This window comes from Gossypium hirsutum, chromosome D09, assembly GCF_007990345.1.
Source record: "Gossypium hirsutum isolate 1008001.06 chromosome D09, Gossypium_hirsutum_v2.1, whole genome shotgun sequence".
In the NCBI taxonomy this organism is placed as follows: Eukaryota; Viridiplantae; Streptophyta; class Magnoliopsida; order Malvales; family Malvaceae; genus Gossypium; species Gossypium hirsutum.
Genome location: NC_053445.1, coordinates 3,480,644 through 3,503,115, shown reverse-complemented (window position 1 = coordinate 3,503,115; position 22,472 = coordinate 3,480,644). Strand labels below are relative to the sequence as shown.

Genomic DNA, 22,472 nt, shown 5'->3' with positions numbered 1-22,472 from the left:
ATCTCCATCTCGAGAAAGTGATATGTCATGCCCAATACATTAGGACACAACAAGTCAAATTCCCGAAAATGATTTTTACATTTATGCGTTTTGAAAACGATATGCTTGATTATTTAGGTTTGACAAGGAATATTGGAACCCAATACGTTAGGGCTCAATCTTCTCGAAAATCCCAAATATCGAATATCGCATTATTTTGAAAGCCTTTGAACAAAAATGTTTTTAATGCTTTAATGAAATCAAACATATTTTCTTTAAAAGCATGATAAAATGCTAATATACAACATAAAACACATACTTTAATTTAAATTATATATGTATATGTATATATGAGTATGATACATAGGTAAATTTTGAAAATATGTGTATGCCTATATTAAAACATATATATATAAGTATACATATAAAAAGGAAAAAAGAATGAAATATATAAAACAAAAAAACAAAAAAAAAACTTATAATAATTTCTAAAGAATAGTATGTATATATATTATAAAAATGCATGTATATGTGCATGGATTATAAAATAAAGAAAATGTATATGTATTATAAAATATAAATGTAAATATATATACATGTTATAAAAAACTATAAAAATAATATATATATAATATGTATATATAAGAATTAAAATATGTATGTATATATGTACACATATGAATGTATAAATTATGAAAATAAAATAATATATAAAAAAAATATAAAAGTATGTGGATATATATATATTTACAAAAAAATGATTCTGAAATCGAAATGTAAAAGATATATACGCTTTGTAAAAAAATGTATGTATTTATAAAAAAGAATTTCATGTAAAAAAAATTGGCAGTATATAATATATATATATATATATATATATATTGTAAAGTAATATAAGTATGTGAGAAGGCAAATGAGAATTAAATGAACATATCAATAACGGGAATAAAATAAGAGTAGTAATAATAAAATAATAATGCTAAAGGTAATAAATTGAGTAAAAAGGATCATGCTGTAATTGAAATTGAATCAGCAAGTAACAAATGGGATTAACAGTAAAATTAAGGACGAAAATGTAACACGCGAATAACATGGGGGACCAGATTAACAACAACCCACCTTCCCAAAACGCTGTGCATTGACAAAGGCTAAAATGAATAAATTCAAGTTAAACCGGGTAAATTTTAAAAATGGATTTGGAACTATGGGAAAACACCGAGGGGCAATCGCAAAAATTACCCATTTAGGGTGAAAACGCGCGGACCCAACCTGCGGGTCGGGTCGACGCGCGGACTCACCCCCCAAAATGAATGTACAATAACATTGTTTAACAATAGGTGACCAAAATGAAAAATTAATAAAATAACTAAAATGAAAGCAATTGTTGTCGACAATGCCCAATGTGCATATTTATTTTATTTTCGGTGTTCAAAATAAAAACTTATAAGAATTAAAATTATTTTTGACCAATTTTGAGGCCAAACCTTCATAGTGACAGGCTGGACATTAATGGAAGACATGGCTACAATCATATAAACATGTCTATATCACTTATTTAAGATGTCTAGCAAAAGAAAATTCAGAATTGCACGTAATTGATTGAATATGGCAGCAATGCCTAAACTTGGGATATATGCTCCATGATTGAGGTAGAATCTAAGTACTTAATTCCATGCGTATTTATTTCAATATATGGTAATGCAATCACCATCACCTGTGAGAATATATATATTTTTTTATTCTCCAATCTAATCCTAATCTTGTTCCCAAGAATCATACTACTTGGATTTATAGTGGGCATCATGTTCTATGTTAATATAGAAATAAATATTAGTCGAATATGAATATTAAATATCCAATAATGACAATAACATATTTAAAAATATTATGGAAGTTTTTATATTAAGAGGTGAATTGCATTTAGACTCTCTACTAAAAAAAATGGACAAATTAATCTTCATACGTTAAATCAAAGAATAACCTAATCCTTCTATGAAAAATTTCTTCCGTTCTTACCGTAAAAAATTGGTCTTTGTACATCAACATGATGTACATGTGGCACGCCATGTATAACTATTTAGTTATTTCGTCAATCACGCCAGTTTTAAATAGTACAAGTGAATGAAACTTTTAATAGAAATGAAAGACTAATTTACCCATTTTTTTAATAGAAGAAACAAAATACAATCTAACTCCTAGTACAGAAGTCTCCATAGTACTTTTGCCACAATGATATCTTCAGAACTAACTTTAAACTTGAGATTTCTTCCTGCGGAGCTGGAAGGGGCAAGCAGTGATCTTGACCCCCAAATTGGTAGAATTGCTTTTAAATCCCTTTAGAAATCATAAAAATATAAATTAGTACGGTGGTATAATTGCATTTTGACCCTCCCAAACATTTATAATTTACTACTGGCCCCCTAGAACCCTGTCAAAAACTTCAAGTTCGGCAGGGAAATGCAAGATGGGAAAGATCTTGTAACAGATCTTTGCTCCAGTTGTCGTCAGTTGTTTCGACTTTTCATTTCTCTTTACATATCCATCCATGTTCCACACATGTTGAACGAATATCTGTAACCGACACATATCTCTAAAGCAGAATGTACAAAGTCAACTACTTGCCTAAATTCACCAAATATCTAGATTTCCTACTTCGAAGATATCAAGGAATCTAATGTATCCCAACACCGGTATGTTTAATTTTAACACCACTCGTGATAGCTCAACCCGGATCATCAAGCCATCATTTTTGCATTAATCCAGCACATATTGCCATATGATAAACACAATACATATACTCACGAGATTGAACCATAGCTAAACCAAGCCAAGCAAAACTCATCCATCTTTTAATGCAAACAGAAATTAGATAAAACATAAAATGAGGTTTGAGACCACGTACCGCTTTTGAATTCCAGTTCCAAAATCAAATTTCACAGTTTAAACCGATGAAGAACTAGCTGGACAACAAACAGAATAATAATAAGTTGCCAATTAACCGTAAAAAAACGAAAAGAAATGAAACGAAACGAAACAAGAGAAGTTACCTCTGCCATGAAGGTATCCGGTAAAATGAGTCCGGCATGTCTGCGGAAAAGCATTTAACACCCGGGGGCATCGGCTAAATGGCAAACCAAAACTTTTACTACATAGTATCTTGCCGAATCAAGCACTTTCCGGATAAGTTTAGTGGAATAGTCACCATAAGCATTAGCAATCAACATATCAAAAGAAAGCATTTTAATCTAATATTGAAAAAGTTTCAAACTTCAATGATCAACAGATGTAAATTATCATAAAAGAAAAGATTATTATATTCTCCACTATAATCAATTGTATATAATCCTTACAACTTATAGCCATAAGAGCTTATTTAAACTAACCAGAGAAGGCACTCTCCTCTCTGCATTATGACTAGTTTTCTGTATTTGCTTTTAATTCATGTTTCTATCAAATCCTACTTCTTGACCTTTCTTTGCTTCTTCGTCCCCGGAACTTCCAATCTACCAACAGAACATCCACACCGAGCTTGAAACACGAGCACTGCTCTTCCGTTAACCGGCGCCATCTTCTTTAACTCGGTTTCTAATTCCTTATGATGATCCGGGGGCAACTCGAAGAGCCCTCTTTTAGCACCATCTTTAACCAAAGTGTTGGAGTTCTTAACACACTCTTCGGTTTCCAATTGGATATCGAATTCAGCAGCTTTCCTAAGACCTCTACAATTAGGGTTCCTGCATTTCCTATTTGTACATAGAAGCAAAATCCAAGTAGCTATGGCAGCACAAGAAAAACCTAGTCCTATAGATGCATATATCATTGGAGTTCTCACAATTTCCTCTTTAAACAAATAAAAGGCAGCTTCAATCAATTCAATGAGTTTCAAAGACATACACTTTATAGTTGGGAACAACAAGAATCCACAAGCAGCAATCACAGCAATTAAGATGAATACATCAATGGCAGCAGATCTTGATCTTTCACAAGAAGGAATTTTTAAACAACTTGGTGAATTGGTGGATACCTTTTGTTTCCTTGACGATGATGATTTGGAGTTCATCAGAAAATCATTTGAATTCAAGGAATTTGCCATGATTGAAGCCTGGTCAACGGAGTTGCAGACTGAGATTGAGCTAAGGAAATTGACCATTTGAAATCAAACCCAGAATTTTAAATTGAAAAGAGAAAAAAAGGAAAGGAAATTTGAAACTCTTATCAATTTTCCTTCAATCCAAACACTAAATCCAAATTCAGACCCACCTCATACGAACTCAAAAAGCAGCCAACTTTATTGTTTCCACCTCAAGATCAGATGATTTTGTTAGTCCGCAAATGATTAATTTCCTTCACGAAACAACCAAATAAATGGAAATTTTCAATCCCAAATTGATAGAAAGGAATAAAGGAATAGTCTTTTTTGACCTTTTCCATTGTCTTAAAAATTTTAGGGTTAATGTCTGACTCTGCATTTGTCACTCAATTTTGCCGTTTACTCTTGCATACTTTTAGTTTGAATTTTTTATTTAAAATAATTAGACAAAATTTAATAAACAAAATATTATTTATTTTAATACTTAAAAATAATAAATTGATATGATACTAAAAATTAATAAAAACAAGTATTTATAAGAAGTAAATATATTCCAAGTTTTTCATTTTTAAATTAATTTATTAATTTATAATTTTTAGAAATTAATTTATTGTTAATTATAAAAATAAAATATTTTCTTGTTAAATTTTGTTTTCAAATCATCAAAACTAATATTAAGTAGTAAAACTTTAAATAATAAAATTTAATTAAAAAATTCAATCATTTAAAGTTTAATATAAAAATTACTTAGACAAGTTTAAGTATATTCCCAAAATATAACAGCAAACATATATTTCAATATTTACAAATAATACGATGGCATAGTTGTATTTTAACCCAAAATATCACCAATTTCTTTATCACAATAAAATTTAAATCCCTAATAAATTCTGAATGAGATAGATTTTTTTAAAAAGTGAATATGAAGCAAAATGAGATAGATTTTTTAAAAAAAATTAATGTACTTAACTTTAAAAAGATTGAAAATATTAAAGATAAATAACAAAAATTAAATTAAAATAGAGTGGGGTGGAGTAAGGATAGATGCTCTTAACATCTATGGAAGTGGTAGCAGTTTTTAAAGAGTGTACTAATTGTGGAGAAATGATGAATTTAGCAGTATTTACCCCATCCTGCCCTATTGTCATCCCTAACTTCTATAAGTTAGCTATCTTTCTTTTCTTTTTCTTTTTTTGTCTAATTCTACATATTTTTTTTTTGAATTTTTAATTTTTTTTATTCCGAAAAGTTCAATCTCTCTATCCATTTAATTTAAATAAAACCCAATTAAAATAACAATTTATTAAATTTTATTAAAATTAAATATATTTTATTAAATGAAATTTAGTTTTTAAATATTAAATTTTTGATAAATTTATTAAAAATGTTTATAATTTTTAAATTGGATAAGTCATTAAAAAAAAGGTTACTGTGATTATGGTTAAAACTTAGAATTTTAGTCAAACTTGATTATTCATTTTAGTCAAGCTGAAGATCATATTCTTTTTGAAACATTATAATTGACTTTGAAATTTAATTCAATTATTTCATTCTTATTTTCAGAAAATATCTAATAAAAAAAAAAAATATGTTCAATATCATCTTCTTATCAAAAATTCTTAAATTCAAATAAAAATATTGTCAACGACATGGTGCTACATGATAAGAGAACCTCTCCTATAAATATCCCACCACAAGATGTATGAAGGATCTTTCTCCCCTAAACACACTCAAGCCCTTAACTTGCATACTCAACCTTTTCTTCTTCTAGTTCCTATCTCCTCTTCCCTCAAAATTTTCGGTTATTCGTTTATCACAAGTAAATCGACCCCTTAATTATGAGTGTTTGTTTTAATAATATTAATATTTATTTATTTAAATTTAAATGAAATTTGAATAATAAATAAGAATTTAAGATAAGCCTTCAAAAATAGTAATACGCGTAATGTAGTCATTTTTCATGTTTTCATAGTGATTTGAATGAAAGAGAGAAAATGTGGCAACACGTTTTCATTTTCAACTCCGTCTTTGATAGGCTTCCGTGACTTTTTCCCCCATTTTATTGTCAACCACAAAATGCGGAGACGATTGCTTTTTCAAACCCAATGACCTCCACATATCCATATAGGTGAATGTAGTCCGGAAGCTCCTCCACTTTATTAAATTAGTCTTTCTGCTATTATTAAATAAATTAATTTAGTCTTTATTTTATTTAGAAGAATCAAATAAGGTCAAATTAAAATAGAGTTAATATTTACTGTATAAAAATATCATTTACTATTTAACAGAGTTAATATATTTGTAATAAGTATGGTTTCGTAAATGAAATCTTTTGTTGAGAATTGAACTGTAGTTGGAACAAATACTTTTCAAGACTTTTTTATACAGCAAATGTTAACTTTATTATAATTTGGATTTATTTGATTCTTTTTAATAGTATAGGGACTAAATTGATCTATTTAATAATAGAGGGACTAATTTGATACACTCTCTATAATACAAGAACTTTTGAGGTACTTTAATCCATATCTATACTATATTCAAGCCTTTAACTGATTTGATATCATAAATCAACTGAAAATTTATTAAATTGAAAATCACTAAAAATATTTTTATTTAAAAAAATAAATATTATTATAATGGTACCTTTTGCTTTTCAAAAATAATTTACTAACCGAAAATAAATTCATCAATCATTAGATTTAAACTAAGGTAACCAAGATTCTTACAACATCAACTTTACTATTTTAATCGAGGGCTCATGTGATTTTTAAATGATCTTTTTATAAATATATTTTTACATAAAAAATTCACCCATACGTGGTATGTCATAATTTAATAAAATATAATACAACTTAGAAATTAAAATACGACTTCAAATCTTAAAAAAGAACTTAAATTTGGACCTTGAAAAAGGCATTGTTCGAAAAGATAATTATGAACCTTAAAAAAATTAATATTCATCGCCGGTAAAATGAAAATATAAAATAACTAACACAATTTAAAATCAAAATCACATGGCATTTTAAATGCTTATAGCTCTCAAAAACCCTTAAGAACAAATAAAAAAAAATCAATAAAGTCCCTCAACTTTATTAGCACCTAATTGAATCCTTGCTATTAACTCAAAAAATCAATTAACCCTCTTTGTTAATAATTTTCTTTCTTTAACCCATTGACCATTAAAACCAATTAATAGAGTTATCAGATGGTGACACGTGCTAACCTTATATTTAATATTTTATTTTCTTAATAAAAAATTGTTGGGATCAACCCGATTACGCAATGAACAAGTAAAAATAGCGGAAGAAATTAAGAAATTGAACACACAAATTTAACATAGAAAAATCCCTCCAAAGAGGATAAAAAACCACGAGGAAAAATAAATTTACTATAATGGCAAAAGAACGAATAGTACAAAAGATGTAGATAAAAACTAAACCCCGAAACCCGAAGTTAAAGAACCCTCAAAACATAAATACAAAATTCTCTAAATGTGTTATGAGTTCTAATCTTTAATGGGTGTGTTTTTTCCTAGGTTGTAAAAGAGTCTATTTATAGGCTAAATTCATGGGTCAAATAATAATAAAATAATTTAAACTAATCAGAATTTGATTGAAACAAATAAACAGAGTTTAACTATAATATTATTTCTCAAATTTGGCTGAACATAGGAGTCATACTTAACAAATCTCCACTTTGACTCATATTTCCACAACGCCATCTTTGCCAAAGCCCGCCACGAGCCTATCTTGAATTATGCAGGGAATTAATTGAGTCGAATCTATGCTTAGAAACTGGAAGACTTCTAGCCTTCGACTTGTACATTGCCAAATAAAAAATAACTCGAGTCTGATTTTCACGAACACAATGCCCTGACTTTTCAAAACCTACATCCAAAAGAAAATCTCTCTCTTCAACAAAACGGTCATACATTTTTCCCTCCTATGACCAAGTTGCCTCTACTCCAAACGAGTTGACTTCGACTCCGTAAAGGACAAGGGACGTCCGGTTTCACCGATTACTGTAGAACCTTCCAGAATATAAAGACTGCCAATCATTTTACATTCTAACAAAATAAGAGCTCTATGAGATACCTTAATGACGCTCGACTCGATGTTGATTCTACATCTTTTCAAGTCTAAAATACTCAATGAGATGTGATTCTTTCGTAAATCAGGTACATACCTGACATCTGAGAGTGTTTTAATCATCCCATCGTGCATTTTAATTTTAACAGTACCAATACTAATTACCTTACTAGATAAATCATTTCCCATGCACACAATTCCACCTTCAATCGAACTGTATGTGAAAAACCATTCTCTATTGGGACACATGTGGAAAGAACATCCTAAATCTAGGATCCACTTGGACGTAAGCTCAGAGCTTTCGCTCGTTGACACTAACAAGAAATCATCATCGCTTTCGTCAGCTAAATTAGCACCAATTGCTTCTTTCCCGTTACTTTCAGCAACTCTTTTATTTCGCAGTTTATAACAATCTACTTTGACGTGACCTAACTTTTTTTACAATAGCGACATCTTTTGTCTCGCTTCTTTGATGCTATCAAAACGGAAGCTTACCTATCTGCCTTGCTATCCAAACCAAACTCGTTGTCGAGTTTGTCTCTACTAAACAAATGACCATTCACATCTTTGAACGAGAGTTTATCTCTATCATAAATAAGGGTCTCCCTGAAAGAATTGTATGAATGGGGTAAATAGTACAAAAATAACATAGTTTGATCTTCATCGTCAATCTGCAGCTCAACGTTCTTTAAATCATTTAAAAGAGTAATGAATTGACTGATATAATCTCTAAGAAGCTCACATTTGTTTATACAAAACGTAAATAGACATTGTTTTAACACTAATTGGTTAGCTAGAGACTTAGTTGCATAAAGAGTTCCCAACATTTTCCACAAAGCAGGTGAGGTCTTCTCCATCAATACCTCCTGCAATACTGTATTCGCGAGGTACAATTGGATTGCAAACAATGCCTTTTTATCAAGCTCTTCCCATTCTGTTTGATTTAGATTCTCAGATTTTTTCCCAATAACAACCTTTTTCAGGCCGGTTTGAACTAGAATTGCCATCATTTGAACTTACCACATGTAACGCTCCGATTAATTTATTATTTTTTTGTGAAATCTAAAACAAATGAGTATCTACTTCAGTGGCTAAGTGTTCTGGGTGTGTGTATGAGGTATTGGGTTCAAGTATCATATTTGGAAAATTTTGTTTTTTTATCCAAGCCTTATCCTTGTTGGGTGGGCTTATATAATATTATTTGTAAACTTGTATTAGCATGAGCCTACTGGTTTGAGTGGTAAGGAGTTAGTCTGTTGGAGGTCTTGTGCTTGAATCCCAGCGTGAATGTGGGTGATATTTTTGTTTCGGTGAGCGTGAGCATGAGCATTGGAGGTATTTTAAAGTTCTGTCTTATTTTCCTCTTTTTAATTTCGGTGTTTCGAGTTTCTGGTTTTTTGTGCGAGTTGGTAAGTCGTGGTTGGAAGGAAAATTCTTTTAAACAGTTTATCTCTTTTTGACGATATTGTCTTTTCTATTAAGTACTGAAATTATGGTTTTGGCATCAGTGAATCGTGAGGTACAGAGTTCTTTTTTTGTGGAATCATAATCGTTATCATTTAGGGAATCGGGTAAGTGGTGAACACTTGAATCTTACCATTGTTAGTTTCGTTAGTTCGATTTAATTGAGAATTTAGACTGATTTTGAGAGTTTGTTATGTCGATTTCAGGTTCTGTTGGTCTCAGGAGTGTTTTCGCATCAAAATTGAACCAGGTGTGTACTCCTAACACAAAAAATCGAGATAGAGTCTATCGACACCACACGGGTGTATGGTCAGTCATGTGGTTGGCCGTTTACGAGACACGATTGTGTGGCTGACGAAGGCAAGGCCGTGTATAAGACAGGACCGTGTAACGATGTGAGTGTAGCCGTGTGGGCTATACGGGCTAGGCCAGATTGGGCGTGTAGGCTTGCACGGGTATGCCACATAGGCGTGTGGGTTTTGGGCCAGGCCATGTGGGTTGCACGGGCAAGGCCAATCTAGGCGTATGGGCCCAGAATTCTAAAAATTTTCCCTAGGGTCGTATGGGTCATTCCGATCGACTGTGGGCCTACCGTAGGGTCGGTAAGGGCTAACCAAACATTAATTCATGTGATCTAATATTCTGATAGTCTGATTTGAGTAGGACACTGATAAGCATGCATGGCTGTTCTATTTGGGTATATATATAATATCTATATACGAGCAAGTTAAGCATGTTAACTCTGTTAATATTGTATTCTGCATCTATATTTGCGGTGAGATTTGTATATGTGAAGGAAGTGATCTGTACGACGATCTTTCGCCTATATTCTGGTAGCTTGACTATATATTATCTATTATGTGTCGCATTGATACTATATGGTGCCCCACATGATGGGATGGTCGGAGATGGTGTGTAGAGGATGGGGGTAGGATTCTGTATATATGTTCTATTTATCTTATTCTAATATATGCATTTGTTATGGACTTAGGTCTGAATCTAGATCTAATTGTATATGATATAATGTGTATGATGTATAACTATTTCTGTCAGGTTACACATTGAATTTACGAAACTCACATCTGATTGTCTGTCCTGTTCAGGTAATCCACAGACATAGGCGGGACGGTGTGACGGAGGCTTAGCCGTGACCACTCGATAGAGAACTATTTTTATCTAGTATTATCGGTTTTATTTTAAAATTTGGTTTTTCTTGAGAGTTTGTAATTTTTGGGACTCTCTGGACTTTATGATTTTAACTTTTGAATTTGGATTTTGTTTTGCTTCTTTTTTCTGCAACATTGGCAAAAACACTTACGCAACAAATAGTTTTAATAAATGGTTTTTGGAAACATGAGCTTGGATTTGTTTTAAACGATTTTCAAACTTCTGCTGTATAATAAATAGTTAACTTTAAAGGATTATATATAACAGTTTCAGTAATATATAAATATGTTTTATAAAACTTGGACATTTTAGTAAATTAACTGAGCATGATTTTATCAAAGTATTGTTGGTTTCAAAACCCTTCTTCGTAACACTTCTAGATTCGACCATAACGTCTAAGCTGTGTTTAGGATGTTACATTTAGTGGTATCAAAGCCAAGTTGTAAAACTCGAGCTGTAAATTTTGGGTTCCAAAATCTCATTTGAAAAAGATTGGTTTCAAGTAAAATTTGTTTTATCCTGAATGACTATATGGTACACCAAGTTTCCAGCGCAGATCCTATAACTATCTTTGAATTTAGAAAACACTGTAGTTAGTACTTTTTGAAATTGTACTGAGTTAGTTAGAGACTAAAACCTCTGAAATACTTCTGAAGTTCTGATAATTTAAGCATAAAATATATGCTAATAAACACTGGAACTGATGCATAAAATTTTATAATGTAGATAAAACTAAAAATACGATGAGTGCTCGTGGAACTCGTAATCATGGTATTTGTAGGCGCGGTGAGCGCCGTAGGGGGGCTCGAGCTGAGTCTTCCTTTTTAGGTAGTATGTCAAATTTGGATACGAGTGAGATACCGATTTCACATGTTACTAAGACTGAGTCTCAAAGCCATTCGGCTGGGGACGACGCATTGTTCCAAGCCATGTTGAGAGTTTTAAAAAGAGGATCGTTTGACCCCATTTCGGATCTGGAGGTCGTGGGTCGATAACTAAACGACTCCAGTCTAATAGAGTTGAGTTGTTTAGGGGTATCACTAGAGTCGCCCCTATTGTAGCTGAGTACTGGTTGAAGGCCACCGAGAGGATAATGAACGACATCGACTGCACTTCTGAGCATGAATTAAAATGTGCAGTTTCTTTGATTCGCGACAAAGCTTATCAGTGATGGCTGTCAGTTGATGAGAGTACTCAACTAGATCGTTTGAACTGGGATTACTTTAAGACTATCTTCCAGGGGAAGTACATGGGCGTGAGCTATGTGGATACTCGTAGGCGTGAGTTCATGAATCTCATGCAGGGTGATAAGTCTATGGCCGAGTATGAGGCTGACTTTCTCAGATTAAGTCGCTACACTTGAGGCATGGTGGCATCTGAATATGATAAATGTGTCTATTTTGATGACGGTTTGAGGGATAGTCTAAGGGTTCTGATTTCTCCGCAGAAAGGTCATGAGTTTGTTGTTCTTGTGAATATGGCGAAGATCACCGAAGAGGTTAAGCGCGTGGAGTGCCAGAACAAAGCAAGAGAGAGGCAAAAATAAGAGGGATCCAGAACCCTCTAGTTCTATTCAGAGGCCTAAGAAATGGACCAAACCTGATAGGCTTGTTAGGGTGGGAGTTTCTGTTGCTCCTACTGGGATTCAGCCTTGTGGTGACTGTAGTAGACGCCATTCGGACGAGTGTTGGAGGAGATTAGAAGTTTGTCTGCGGTGTATGTCTTTAGAGCACCGGGTTAGAGAGTGTCCACATCGTGATGATCAGATGTAAGCTTCAGAACTGAGTTCTGTTTAGCCTAAGAGGGCAGTACAGTAGCCACCCAGTGGCCGAGGACCGGCTAGGGGGCAATGGTATAGGCCAAAGACAGAGAGCACTGAGTAGAGGTGCTAGTCATTCAGAGGCGAGACAGCCTGCACTGATTTATGCTACTCGACATCGAGAGAACAGAGACGTCCCTAATGTAATCACTGGTACATTTTTAATTTTTGATGCTCCATATACTACTTTGATAGACATAAGTTCTACACACTCTTATGTAGCTAGTATTGTTTCTGAGAATTTAGGGATTTTAGTTGAGTATACTTCTTGTGAGATTACTGTACTGAGTTCGTTGGGGTAACTGTTTGGGTAAATAGACTTTATAAGAATGTTCCATTAGAAGTACAAAGGGCTTTGTTCCCAGCAAATCTGATGGAGCTACCGTTTAAGGATTTTGACTTAATCCTGGGTATGGATTGGTTAGTTGAGCACCGAGTTAGCTTAGACTGGGTAACTAAGAGGGTCGTTTTAAGGATCGAGGATGATAAGGAGGTGGTTGTGATTGGTGAGTGCTGAGATTACATGTCTAATGTATTCTACGCACTAGTAGTTCAGAAATTGGTTCGAAAAAAGTGTGAGGTGTTTTTAGCCTACGTCAATGTTTCAGTTTCTAAAAACTCTTCTGTTGGGGATATCAGAACAATGAGGGAATTTTTAGATGTTTTTCTTGAGGAGTTACTGGTTTTACATTCGAATTGAAAAGTAGCGTTCGGCATTAAGCTTCTATCGGGTACAGCTCCGGTGTCCATCGTTCCATATCGTATGGCACTGAATGAGCTTACAGAGCTTAAGACTCAACTTCAAAAGCTTCTGGATCATGGTTTCATCTATCCTAACATGTCTCCGTGAGAGGCACCGATTTTGTTTGTAAAAAAAAAGAATGGTACCATGAGGATGTGCATCAACTACCATCAGTTGAATAAACTGACTGTGAAGAATAGGTACCCACTTCTGAGAATCGATGAGCTATTTGATTAGTTTCGTAGGGCTGCGGTATTCTCGAAGATATATCTTCGTTCTGGGTATCATCAGCTTAGGGTTAAAGAAGTTGATATTCATAATATGATATTTAGGACTCGTTATAAGCACTACAAGTTCCTAGTTATGCCCTTTGGTTTGACAAATGCTCCGGTTGTATTTATGGATCTGATGAACAAATTTTTTATTTGTATCTAGATCAGTTTGTTGTAGTCTTCATCGACAATATTTTGGTGTATTCTAAGACTGAGGATGAGCATGATGAGCATATTAAAGTAGTGCTTCAAATACTTCGAGAGAAATATACTCCGATTGCAAGAGGTAACTTTTCCAAGGCACGTGGTGTCTGCTGAGGGGATCCGAGTTGTTCCTAGACTGATTGAGGCTGTGCTTGATTAGAAACAACCTAAGAATGTTTTTGAGATTCGTAGTTTTCTAGGTCTTGTGAATTATTATCAGCGGTTTGTTAAGGGGTTTTCATTGATTGCAGCTCCTCTGACTAAGCTTCTATGCAAGAATATTCCATTTGTCTGGTCTGATGCGTAACAATCGAGCTTCGAGAAGCTCAAGTCTATTCTGACTTAGGCTTCTATTTTGATATAGCTTGAATCTGGTAGGGAGTTTGTGGTGTACAGTGATGCGTCGCACGTCAATTTGGGATGTATACTGATGCAAGATGGTAAGGTTGTGGCTTATGCCTCCCATCAGCTTAAGTTACATGAGGGGAATTATTTGAAATACGATCTCAAGTTAGCTGCCGTGATGTTTACTTTAAAGATCTGAAGACACTATTTATATAGTGAGAGTTGTATCATCTACACCGATCATAAGAGCCTTAAGTACTTCATTACTCAAAAGGAGTTGAATCTTAGACATCGTCGTTAGATTGAGCTGTTCAAGGATTATGATTGTACGATAGAGTATCATCCTGGTAAGGCCAATGTGGTGGCCGATGCTCTCATTCGTAGAGCGATGACTGATTTGAGAGCAATGTCCGCTCGTCTTAGTCTGTTTAATGATGGGGGTCTATTAGTCGAGTTGCAACTTAAGCAGATTTAGATTGGGCAGATTCAAAAAAAGTAGTTAGGGGATGATTCTCTGGTTTTGCGGTTCCGTTAGGTTGAAAGCAATAGTACATCTAATTTTGGACTGAATAAAGATAGGGTTCTATATTATTGAGGTCAATTTTTGTATCGAATGATTCTGATCTGAGATAGTCGATTCTGAGGGAAACGCATAGTAACCCTTATGTTATGCATCCAGGTGGTAATTTCGAGATCTTCATGAGCTGTATTGGTGGACGGGTTTAAAATGAGAGGTAACAGATTTTGTTGCATATTTTCTAACGTGCCAACAAGTTAAGGATAAGGACCAATTGCTTTCGGGTTTGTTACAACCTGTTAAAATTCCCTTATGGAAATTAGAACGAGAGACAATGGGTTTCATTAGTGGGTTGCCTTTACACCCACTAAGAAGGATTCTGTTTGGGTCATCGTGGATCGATTGACAAAGTTCACCCATTTTATTCCTATCTGGATGGACTATTCTCTGCAGAAGTTAGCGAAGCTCTACATCTCCGAGATTGTAAGACTACACAGGGTTCCAGTTTCGATAATTTCTAATAGGGACCTTCGCTTCATTTTTTGATTCTAGAAGAAACTTCACGAAGCTCTGGGTTCGAGATTGGACTTCAGTACTGCATTTCATCCTCAGACCGATGGTCTGTCTGAGAGGGTGATTCAGATACTGAAGGATATGCTTCGGAGCTGTGTAATTGATTTTCGAAGTAATTGGGAGGATTTTCTACCGTTAGTTAAGTTTGCCTACAATAACAGTTTCCAGTCTAGCATCCAGATGACACCTTACGAGGCTTTGTATGATTGTAAGTGTCGTACTCCCCTATGTTGGACTAAGTTAGGTGTGTGATAGATTTTGGGTCCTGAGTTAGTTTTCGAGTCTGAAGATAAGGTTAGACTGATTCGAGATCGTCTAAAATCAGCTTTTGATAGACAGAAGTCCTATACGAATCTAAAAATGAGGGATATTGAGTACTCTGTGGGTGACTTCGTATTTCTTAAGATATCTCTGTGGAAGAAAGTTCTGAGGTTTGGTCGTAATGACAAGTTAAGCCCTAGGTTTATTGGGCCGTATCGAATTCTAAGACGTGCGGGACCAGTTGCTTATCAATTAGAGTTACCTCTAGAGTTAGACCATATCCATGATGTGTTTCACGTCTCGATGTTAAGGTGGTATCGGTTTGACCCATTACACATTGTCTCTGTTAAGTAGATCGAGGTTAGACCGGACTTAACTTTTGAGGAAGAGTCGGTTCAGATTTTGGATCAAGATATTAAGGTTTTGAAGAGGAAGTCCATTCCGTTGGTTAAGGTTTCTTGGTAGAATCATGGTTCTGAGGAAGCCACGTGGGAACCTGAGGATTTGATGCGTTAGCAATATCTTCATTTGTTCGGATCAGGTAAATTTCAAGGCCAAAATTTTTTTAGGTGGTAGATTTGTAACGCCCCGATTAATTTATTGTTGTTTTTTTTGTGAAATCTGACATAAATGAGTATCTGCTTTAGTGGCCAAGTATTCTAGGTGTGTGTATGAGGTATTGGGTTCAAGTCCTACATTTGGAAAATTTTGTTATTTTTGATCCAAGCTTTATCTATTGGGTGGACTTATAAAATATTGTTTGTAAACTCGTATCAGAATGAGCCTGTAGGTTTGAGTGGTAAGGAGTTAGTGTGTTGGAGGTCCTATGTTTGAATTCCAGTGTAAGCTTGGGTGATATTTTTGTTTCAGTTGGTTGAGAGAGTTTGGATAAGACTAAAAGTCTGAGTGAGTGGGTAGTTGAGATTGAGTTGTTAGTGAAGAGTTGAGATTTATCTAATTTTCTCTTTCTTCTCCTCTGAAGTTCTGTGTTATTTTCCCCCTTTTCAATTTCGGTGTTTCGAGTTTCTGGTTTTTTGTACGGGTTGGTAAGTCGTGGTTGGATGGTAAATTCTTTTAAGTTGTTTTTCTCTTTTTGACGATGTTGTCTTTTTCGTTAAGTACTGGAATTATGGTTTTAGCATCAGTGAATCGTGAGGTATGGAGTTCTTCTCTTACGGAATCATAGTCGTTATCGTTCGGGGAATCGGGTAAGTGTTGAAAACTTGAATCTCATCATTGTCAGTTTCATTAATTCGGTTTAATTGAGGGTTTAGACTGATTTTGGAAGTTTGTTATGTCGATTTTAAGTTCTGGTGATCTCGAAAGTGTTTTCGTATCAAAACCAAACCATGTGTGTACTCTGAACACAAAAAATCGAGTTTCAAAGAAAGTCAAAAATAGAGTTTGTCGACGTCACACGGGCGTGTGGCTGACTGTGTGGTAGGCCATGTGCGAGACACAACCGTGTGATTGACGAAGGTGAGGCCGTGCGCAAGACACGGCCGTGTGACAATGTAAGTGTGGCCGTGTGGGCCATACTGGCTAGGCCAGATTGGGCGTGTGGGCCCATACGAGTATGCCATACAAGTGTGTGGGTTTTGGGCTAGGCCGTGTAGGCCACACGGGCAAAGCCAATCTGGGCGTATGGGTTACACGGGCTTGTGGGCCCAAAATTCTAAAATTTTTCCTAGGGTCGTACGAGTCGTTCTGATCGATTGTGGGCCTACCGTAGGGTCGATAAGGCCTAACCAAACCCTAATTCATGTAATCTGATATTTTGATAGTCTAATTTGAGTAGGACACTGATAAGTATGTAGGATTATTCTGTTTGGGTATATATATAATATTTATATACGAGCATGTTAAGCATGTTAACTCTGTTAATATTGTATTCTGTATCTGTGTTTGGGGTGAGATTTGTATATGTGGAGGAAGTGATCTGTACGGCAACCTTTTGCCTATATTCTGGCAGCTTGACTGCATATTATCTTTTATGTGTCGCATCAACACTATATGGTGTGTAAGGATGGGTGGATGTTCTTAACCCCACTTAGGGTGATAGGATGGTCGGAGATGGTGTGTAGAGGATGGGGGTAGAATTCTATATATTTGTTCTGTTTATTTGATTCTAATATGTGCATCTGTTATGGACTTAGGTCCAAATCTAGATCTGATTGTATATGATAGACTATGTTGGGTTATACATTGAGTTTACGAAAACTCACATCTAATTGTCTGTCATGTTCAGATAATCCACAGACATAAGCAGGACGGTGCGACGGAGGCTCAGCTGTGACCACTCGACAGAGAACTGTTTTTATCTAGTATTATCGGTTTAATTTTAAATTTTGGTTTTTCTTAAGAGTTTGTAAGTTTTGGGACTCTCTGGACTTTATGGTTTTAACTTTTGAATTTGGATTTTGTTTTGCTTTCTTTTCTGCAACATTGACAAAAACACTTACGCAAACAAAAGGTTTTAACAAATGGCTTTTGGAAACACTAACTTGGATTTGTTTTAAACGATTTTCAAACTTCCGCTGCATAATAAATGGTTAACTTTAAAGGATTACATATAACTGTTTCAGTAATATATAAATATATTTTATAAAACTTGGACATTTTAGCAAATTAAAAAGCATGGTTTTATCGAAGTATCGTTGGTTTCAAAATCCTTCTTTGTAATACTCCCAGATTCAGCCATAACGTCTCGACTATGTTTGAGGTGTTACACCATAGGTTGAAATTTGTGACACCATCGAACTTCTCAATTTTAAATCTTGTTGTTGTCATATTTGAACGGACTGATCTACGAAAATTAAAACAGCTCTGATACTACTTATTGGGGATCAACCTGATTAAACAATGAATAAGTAAAAATAGCAAAAGAAATTGAGAAATTGAACACACAAATTTAACGTGGAAAAACCCTCCAAGGAGGATAAAAAACCACGGGTAAAGATAAATTTACTATAATGGCAAAAGAACAAAGAGTACAAAAGATGGAGATAGAAACTAAACTCCGAAACCCGAAAACAAAGAACCCTCAAAACGTAAACACAAAATTCTCTAAATGTGTTTTTCGTTTTAATCTCTAATGGGTGTGTTTTTTCTAATGTTGTAAAAAAGTCTATTTATAGGCTAAATTCATAGGTCAAATAATAATAAAATAATGTAAACTAATCAGAGTTTAATAGAAACAAATAAACATAGTTTAACTAGAAGATTTTTTCTCAAATTTGACTGAAAGTAAGAGTTATACTTGACAAAAATATTATAAAAACATATAAAAAATTATTCAACTTATCAAAAATTATATTAAAATCTATACTGATATTTAAGATTCTTATTGAGTTGGTGTCACCCTCCAACTACGTCTCAACTTGGTAAAGAATTTACCAAAAGCTCCTTATTTTAAAAAAAAAACAATAATATTATTTTGAGGTAAATTTTTTCTTTTCTTATAAAATCTAAAAAATATATATATTTGCTCTTAATGGGATTCAAACTCAAAACATTATGATTTTTAATAGTTCAATTTTACCATTCTAGCTGAAGCCATATTTGGTTATTGTATCAAAAACTTTTAAAATTTGTTACATATATTTTTCATCTACATCGCGCGTGTGTGCCGTAATCTAGTTATAATCATAAATTAAAATATTAATAATATTATTTTATTATATTTTTATAGAAATATCATAATATTAATGAATTTTAATATTACTTAAATGTATATTTTTGACTTTATAATATCACATCTATAATAAATATTTTATTTCTTAAAAATATTTTTTATAGCAATATTAAACACTTATATGTATATTTTATTTCTTTATTATTATTATTATTATTATTACTATTATTATTATGAAAGATTTCATACACCTCTCTTGTTTATTATGAGATCCAAAAGAGTAACATTGATTAAAACTTTGTAAATGATTATCTTGTTTATTAAATAGATATTTGAAATAATATCATAATTTCTTATTTAAAAAATAGGGTAAATTTCAATAAAAAAAAGGTAAACTACATTCAACTGTTAGTAATATTTGATCACTTAACTATGAAAAGTTATAAAATGATCACTCCACTATTTAATTTTGTCTTTTTTTTGTCACCAGTAGACTAACGATGATAGTTTTTAAAATTGACATAATAGAAACTTTAACTCTCAACATTTATAAATCATGTCAATTTAGTCTTGATTTTAAAGAAATTAACCCTAAATATTTACACATTGTGTAACTTTTTTTTTAAGTTTTGCTTTTATGAGAAAAGATGAAAATTATTATTCTGGATGTTTAAGTGTTTCTTTTTTTATATATATATTTTCAATCAAATTTAACTGATAAATTTGTTTATTTAGCTTTTTAGGTGAAATTGTCACAAAAAAAATAAAACTGTAAAAAAGACCAAATATCACAATATTTAAATGTTGAGAGTTAATTTTTTTAGAATCAATACTAAATTGATGCAATGTATTAAATGTTAAGGCTTAAAATTGTTATTATGCCAATTTTAAAAGTTACCGTCATTAATCAGCTGGTAATTAGAAAAATGTAAACTTAAATATTTAAATAACCGTTTTATAATTTTTTATAATAAAAAAATTATTTCTAATAATTGAATGACTATAGTTTGCCTATATTAAGCAAACCTTCCTGTTTAAACTCGCTTTAAAAACATACCTTTTACAACTTTCCAACCTTTTCTTGCCTCTAAAGGAACAGGTCACGAAAACCATATGACTTGATTGAATTCAATATTAAAAAAATATTAAAATATGCTTTTAGTCTTCGTAATTCCTTTATTTTTATTTAAAAAATTATTAATTTTATTTTTTAATTTTCGAAATTCAAGTTTAATTATTAACATTATTAAATTCTTTTTGTTAAATTTAATTTTATTATAATGTTAAATTTGTTTGTTACGTGGTTACCAAGTGATGGACTTTTTTTTATTTCCAAACGTTACCCCGATAAATTTAATAGAAAAATTTTAATAATATTTATAATTAGACTTGAATTTTAAAATTTAAATTTTTATAACATGTTTACTCATATTTTTATAAGGAAAAGGTTGTTTGTTTTCCATGAATTTAATTTGTATTCTTAGGAAAAAGAGTGCCACAGTCGGTGCCTAAAACATTTTCTTTACTTTTTGTTTAATTTTCATTCGTTTTCCCATGAAACTTGAGTTTATTCTTCAAACGTCTATGCTTCTTTTGCATGGAAAATGGTCCATCCATTTTTATCAAATTAAAGCTTTTTAATTGAATTACGTAAAAAAGATAAATATAATTTTAAAAAATATATATTAGAGTTATTGCACACTTCACATCTTCTAAAAGAAACTTTCGATTATTGTTTTTAAAATTGGATCAAATCAACCGATTGGATTGGTAACTGATCAAGGTACAAACTTGTTCCTTGGTATAAACACAAGTCAAAGACACAAAATATGAACATCCAAACATAGAAATCAAGAGAAAAACATCAAATTCTTTATTTCTTCATTTTCTCTTGTACATCCCTCTTAAGTACTTATTGTCAAATCTTTTTATTATTCTCACTTCAATTCTTTGGTAGAACTAAACACTTGTAAAATCACACCTTTGAGAGGCTTTCATTGTTTACATCTTTACTTGCATTTACAAAAAACTACTTAAGGTTTTTGAGGTATAAAACCTTGAGTAATTTGTAAATGGTTCTAGTTGAGCCACAAAAACTAGGAAGGGATCTAGTTTAGCCATAAAAGCTAGGAGGAAGGGTTCTATCTAAACCTCAAGAAAAAAAAATTGTTGTAAAAGTTATACTTTTTTCTTTGAAAGGTAACAATTTAAGTATAGTGAGTTGAAAAATCCTTGGTTGAGGTATACTAAGGTAGTGAAGGTAAGCAATTGAGGTTTACCTTTGCTCGCGTAACACCCTTAACCCATCTTTGTCATTCGATTAGGGTTACAGAGTATTATCGTAAAAATCGAATCACTTAACATCACCTAAAAATCAATTAACGAATTTAAAATATTAACATTCCGTTCCAACATTGATTCAAAACATAAATACATTTATGGGTCTTAAACTAAGCCTATGAGACCTTAAAAATAGTTCAGGAACAATCAGGGATTGTTTTGAAACAAAACAAAATATTTTGGAAAAACTGAAAACTTTTGGAAACAGGGGTTACACGGCTGTGTGGCTTAAAAACATGGCTATGTGGCCAACCGTGTACAATTAGAAGTATGGGACACATGACCGTGTCCTAACCCGTGTGTCCGCCTGTGTGGGTATTTGAAATAAGGTCACACGATCGTGTCGCAGGCCGTGTGCCAGACCGTGTTTGCATTCGAAGTTTGGTCACACGACCGTGTAACTCTTTGGGACCGTGCGGTTCGTCCTGCACTTAAAATTTAAATGACAAACGGTCGTGTGACAGCCTGTGTGCTCCTAAATAACTCCTAATGCAAGTCATTTCAACACCATTTCTTGCACACCAAACCAAACCATTTCTAAGCACTTTCACACATTAAAAACACAATAAAAAATACCTAAAGTATGCCAAAATCAATCAACCTATATGCCTAACTAATATGCCATCACTTGGCACCACAATTCATATACCAAATCAATTCAATCTCAATGCTAAAAGACTAACATTAAACATAGATCACGTATACTATTTGACTGACCATTTCATTCACATCCCAATTCTATCATAAGTCACCTACTTCGAAAGGGCATGAATAAATGACTAAAGATACATATTTACATGTATTGACAAAATAATATAAAAATACTTATTACATGTCATTTATATTTATTAATAAAGTAATCAAAAATTACCAAAATGATGGACGATAGTATTTATGTGAAATGTATAGTTTAAGTATATGAAAGGTTGCTTTTTTATTTGGAAAAGGAACTACTTGTTGAAAAGGGAAAGATA

The 22,472-nt window shown here is 32.9% G+C and overlaps 1 protein-coding gene across 4 annotated transcripts; it reads right to left on the bottom strand.

Moving 5' to 3' along the window:
* Positions 1 to 3,269: 3,269 nt before the first annotated feature.
* LOC107890449 (uncharacterized protein At5g19025) lies at positions 3,270 to 4,453 on the bottom strand. 4 transcript variants are annotated; one of them, XM_016814864.2, is made up of 2 exons: positions 4,240 to 4,452; positions 3,270 to 4,112 (listed from the first exon to the last, which is right to left on the bottom strand). In XM_016814864.2, exons 1-2 carry the CDS (start codon positions 4,242 to 4,244, stop codon positions 3,437 to 3,439), a joined length of 681 nt encoding a protein of 226 aa, XP_016670353.1. In that variant the 5' UTR covers positions 4,245 to 4,452; the 3' UTR covers positions 3,270 to 3,436. The 4 variants fall into 4 exon arrangements, with proteins under 4 accessions (XP_016670353.1, XP_016670355.1, XP_016670354.1 ...); XM_016814866.2 differs by having other exon boundaries at positions 3,270 to 4,101; XM_016814865.2 differs by having other exon boundaries at positions 3,270 to 4,081.
* Between the last annotated feature and the right edge of the window lie 18,019 nt (positions 4,454 to 22,472).